A 4,767-nucleotide genomic window follows, 5' to 3' on the forward strand; every position below is an offset into this window, starting at 1 on the left:
TCGAACTCCTGACCTCAGCTGCCTGCCTTGGCCTCCCAAAGTGCTGGGATTACAGGCGTGAGCCACTGCACCCGACCTGTTTCCTCCTTTTCTAAACAGCGCCCAGCCTCGCCTGCAGGGTTGTGCATGATGGTTCCTTTCTGCATTTTTAACAGGACTGGGGATGGGCAGCTTCCTGCCTAAGGCCCTGTGCCCAAAGTGGGGGTCGCAGGCAGGGGCAGTGGAGCCACTCTAGCTCTAGGGGCTCCAGATGGATGGAGGATCTAGGAGGGGCCAGCCCTTTGGTATCCAATTCCCATCCTGAGGAGGCCACTGAAAGACCCCCTTCCACTTGTCCCTCCAGTCCCCTCACACCCATGGCAGGGACAGGCCAGCGTTCCTGGCTGGGTCCCATTCGGGGAGCCCAAGTAACTCATCAAAGAGGGGACTGATCCTACTGCACAGAGACAGGGGCGCTGAGGGTGCTGCGGACCCATGCCCCACCCACCATGGCTCATAGGCTCCATCAGCTCCATCTCCCCTGTCTCTTTCCTCCTTTTTCCTTCCTCGCTTTTCGTGTGCCTGCACCTGCCAAGGACCTGTGTGGTTCCTGAGAGCCCCTCGTGTCCCTTGATGGCCAGAGAGGCAGCACGGGTGGCCAGTGGGGGTCAGGGCTCCCTATCTTCCTTGGCAAAGGGCTTCCCTGGTTCTGCCAGTAGCTCCCTGTGTCTGACCTCAGTTTCCCCAACTGTTCCATAGTGGAGCGCGATGGGACATTCTCCAGGGCACTTGCGGCTGCAGTGACTTGTGATTCTGAGTCATCGGGGGCTGGTGAGGGGCCCAGAGGGCATGGGGTGGGAGCAGAAGTCATTCTCTGAACCTGAGACCAGGGATCATTCCTGATGGCCCTGTGGGGAGAGGGCATGAGGACTCCCAGCAGGTGCCCAGGAGCCAGACACTTGGGAAATCAGCCAGCTTGGAAGTGAGTGGACGCCCCTGCAGCAGCCTCAGCGGGATCCCTCTTAGAACTCATGAGAGCCGGCCTGGGTCCTCAGATGGGCAGCCAGGCCCTGTGGGGCAAGGATGCTGGAGGCCTCTGCAGGGGCTGGATCAGGAAGGATGTCATCCAGTCCTCCCACAGCAGGGCCCATGTCGGCCCCGGACAGACCTCTTAGCTCCTTGAGTCCCAAGCTGGGGATACTGGGGCTTGGCTCGGCTGCTCAGACTTGGTGGCCCCAGCAGGAGAGGGTGTCAGAGTCACCAGGGCTGCTGAGGGCATAAGAGGCCTTCACACCTTCACAGGCCTTCACACACACACCAACCCAGAGAGCTCTCTATGGAAACTTGAATGCATCGTGGACACCCAGCCCATCACACTTGCTCTGTGCAAATGCCAGAGAAGCCTAGCTCTGGTCTTAAAAACAGATTCAATGCTGCAAATCTACCTCTTCAAAGCACTGCAGTGGGGGACATGGCTTCTGCAGGCCTGGCTCCCAGCCCCCATTCTCGCCCTCACTCTCCAGCAGCCCCTTCTTGCTCTCCTGGCCTTTCTTGTCCTCACCCATAAACCTAAAGCCTCTCCACCTGGCTGCCACTGGCACTCACACCCCTGCTGTCATGGGGCCCAAATGACCCGATGGCTGTGGAGTGGGTGCCAGGGCAGCCGTGCCTGGATTCGCACCTCGAAGGACAGACACCTGGAGGGGTTCAGCAGAGGGGCTGCTCGGGGCAGTCTTCATCTGGGGCTTGTGGAGAGGGTTCCCGTGGGGAGAATGTGGCTCCCGATGGGGGGTGGCCTGGACAGGGGTGCAGTTGGGACCACCAGTCTCACCTGCTCCCTCTCCCCCACCCCAGTACTCCCCACTCTTGAAGAAACTCTACTGCCAGATCGCCAAGACGTGCCCCATCCAGATCAAGGTGTCCACTCCACCACCCCCGGGCACCGCCATCCGGGCCATGCCTGTCTACAAGAAGGCGGAGCACGTGACTGACATCGTGAAGCGCTGCCCCAACCACGAGCTCGGGAGGGACTTCAACGAAGGTGAGGGCCCCCAGCTCCTCCCCTCCGGTGGCACTTTGCCCAGCACCCTGCATAGCACAGCTAGGGGCTGCCTAACTGGGCAAGAGTGGGGCTGATGGCATGGGCTTAGCATTCCCCGGGAGGGCTTTCAGTGCCTCCCCCAGCCCCCTTTTCCCCAGTTCTGACTGGGGCCTGCGGGGGCCCATGCTCCTGGGCAGGGGCAAGTGGTCTGGGCAGAGTCTGAGGGGCAGCGGCCTTCTGGGGCCCCAGAGATCCTATGTGCCACAGCCCCTCTCTCCAGTGTGCCTGGCAAGGCCTATGGGCTACCCCATGGATTGGCAGGAGAATCAGGGAGCAGAGCCACTGGGCAGGCACCCCCAGGCACAAGGGCTACCAGCCGGCCTGAGCCTCATCTGGAAGCCCACGGACTGGGCCTGGTGGTCTCAGTTCTGCTGCGATGCACCTGGCACAGTGCTGGGCACCTCTCTACCTGGCACAGGTCGGCACCTCTGTGCCAGGCATGGGGCCAGGCACCTCTTTGAACCTGGCAGGGGCTGGGCACCTCTCTGCACCTGGCATGGGGTGGGCACCTCTGTGCACCTCTCTGAAGTGTTGCCCCCTCCCGGCAGGACAGTCTGCCCCAGCCAGCCACCTCATCCGTGTGGAAGGCAATAATCTCTCGCAGTATGTGGACGACCCTGTCACTGGCAGGCAGAGCGTCGTGGTGCCCTACGAGCCACCACAGGTAGGCCGGGAGCCAGGCTGTGCCCAGGGCCCTGCAGTCAGCCGTACGGGGTGTGGGGTCCCCTGAGGCAGCCCCTGTCCCTCCTCAGTTGGCTGATCTGCCCATCCCGTGGCGTCTGTCCGGGGCTCCCTGCTCTGTGTTAAGTGTGCGTCGGGGACTCCCTCACCCACACAGGCCCCACTGTGCACACTGGTGCTCTGGCCCCACATCCGCCTCGGGCCCTCTCAGGCCCTCAGTGTGCCCCGCTCCATCGTGGGGAGTGGGTCTTCAGCCTTGCCCTCTGTTGGTGCCCAACACTGCTTCTGGCTTGGGGCTCCCAGACACGGATTCAGGAGATGGGAGTTCCCTGCCCATTTAGACCCTGGACTGGCTGGGACAGAACTGAACCAGCAACAGTGCCTGAAGAGGTGGCAGATTCTACGAAGGGGGTTGAGGGATGGTGGAAAGACTCCTAGCCCAGGCCAGGGGCCCAGGAGAGGCGGCCTGCAGGAGGCTGAGGCTGGTCAGCAGGGCAGAGAGCCAGGAGGCCCCGCTGGACACCACGTGGGTGGGGGCTGCAGGGAACTGGGGGGCATGCAGGCTGGAGGGAAGGGGACACAGAGAGGCTGGGGGGTTTGACCTTTGGCCCAAAGGCAGCAGAAGTTTCTGGGACACCATTCTGGAGCTGATGTGGGGCCCAACTGGTGTGAAAGGCTGGGGTAGGGGGAAACAAAGGGTTTGAAGTTGCTGCAGGATGGTGGGGCAGAGGCAGAACAGGTGAGGAGTGGGTACCAGGCCCCCAGAGAAAGGCAGGCAATGGCAGGCCTCTACCTTCCCTGTACCTGGTTCTGAGACCAGGCTCCATGCTGTACCCAGCCCCAGCCTCCCCCACCAGGTCCCATCCCTGTACCAGGCCCCCAGGACACCCCAGCCTCCTGTCCCTGTACCCAGTCTCCAGGTCCTCCACAACCCTCTACCCTGTACCCAGGCCCCCTTCGAGGTCCCCATCCCACCATCCTCTAAGAGCAGCCCCTTATGTCAGCAGTACCAGGGCCCAGGAGGGCTCCCTGAAACCCATGTCCCACCCTCACCTGCCCCGGCCTGCCAGGAAGGCAGTGCTCTCTCGCCCCCTGGTGGCTGCCGTGTGACAGCAGTTCTGAGAAAGGCCAAGATTTTCCCAAACCCAGAATGGCTTTTGTATTTGTCTCCAGGGTGATGTGAAAACTGCCCACATTGTGGTCTGGGGATACTCATTGATCAAGAGTTTTGGTTCACGGCTGGGCGCGGTGGCTCACGCCTGTAATCCCAGCATTTTGGGAGGTCGAGGTGGGCGGCTCACAAGGTCAGGAGATCAAGACCATCCTGGCTAACATGGTAAAACCCCGTCTCTACTAAAAAACACACAAAAAATTAGCCAGGCGTGGTGGCGGGCACCTGTAGTCCCAGCTACTCGGGAGGCTGAGGTAGGAGAATGGTGTGAACCTGGGAGGTGGAGCTTGCAGTGAACCTGGGAGGTGGAGCTTGCAGTGAGCCTAGATCGTGCCACCGCACTCCAGCCTGGGCAACGGAACGAGACTCCGTCTCAAAGAAAAAAAAAACAGACTTTTGGTTCATGTCTCAGCTGTACTGCAAAATCCCTGGGAAACGGGAGTGTGCTGGGGGTGGGTTTGCTGGGGACAGCTCTGGTTCCTCTTTCTGCCCAGATGAGCCCACAGCATGCAACACACACATAGGCCCCCAAAATCTGTGCAGGCACACACTCACACCCAGCATCTGGGCTTGACCTCCAGCCCATGTCAGGGGAGAAGGTTGGGGCAAACAGACCGCAGGACTCTGTGCTGCTCTGAGAGCATAGACCAAGTCTGAGCCCTGCCAGAACCCAGAACCAGCCTAGTGCTTGGTGTTCAGTGATCTTCATGAATGGGTGGGTGGACGGGGTGAGTGGGTGGATGGGTGGATGGATGGGGGTGGTTGGGGTGGATGGATGGATGGATGGATGGGTAGGTAAGTGGGTGGATGGATGGATGGATAAATGGGGTGGGTG

The 4,767-nt window shown here is 61.0% G+C and overlaps 1 protein-coding gene across 3 annotated transcripts in view; it reads left to right on the forward strand.

Annotated features, from left to right (window-relative positions):
* The window catches only part of TP73 (tumor protein p73), a 63,103-nt gene that overhangs the window by 49,548 nt on the left and 8,788 nt on the right, over positions 1-4,767 (forward strand). For all 3 annotated transcript variants that reach the window (XM_011956840.1, XM_011956841.1, XM_011956842.1), the window contains 2 exons: positions 1,834-2,020; positions 2,629-2,744. In XM_011956840.1, coding sequence (XP_011812230.1) covers positions 1,834-2,020; positions 2,629-2,744 — 303 coding nt within the window. The remainder of the gene's footprint in view (positions 1-1,833; positions 2,021-2,628; positions 2,745-4,767) is intronic.

This window comes from Colobus angolensis, unplaced genomic scaffold (genome assembly GCF_000951035.1).
Source record: "Colobus angolensis palliatus isolate OR3802 unplaced genomic scaffold, Cang.pa_1.0 Scaffold426, whole genome shotgun sequence".
NCBI lineage: Eukaryota > Metazoa > Chordata > Mammalia > Primates > Cercopithecidae > Colobus > Colobus angolensis.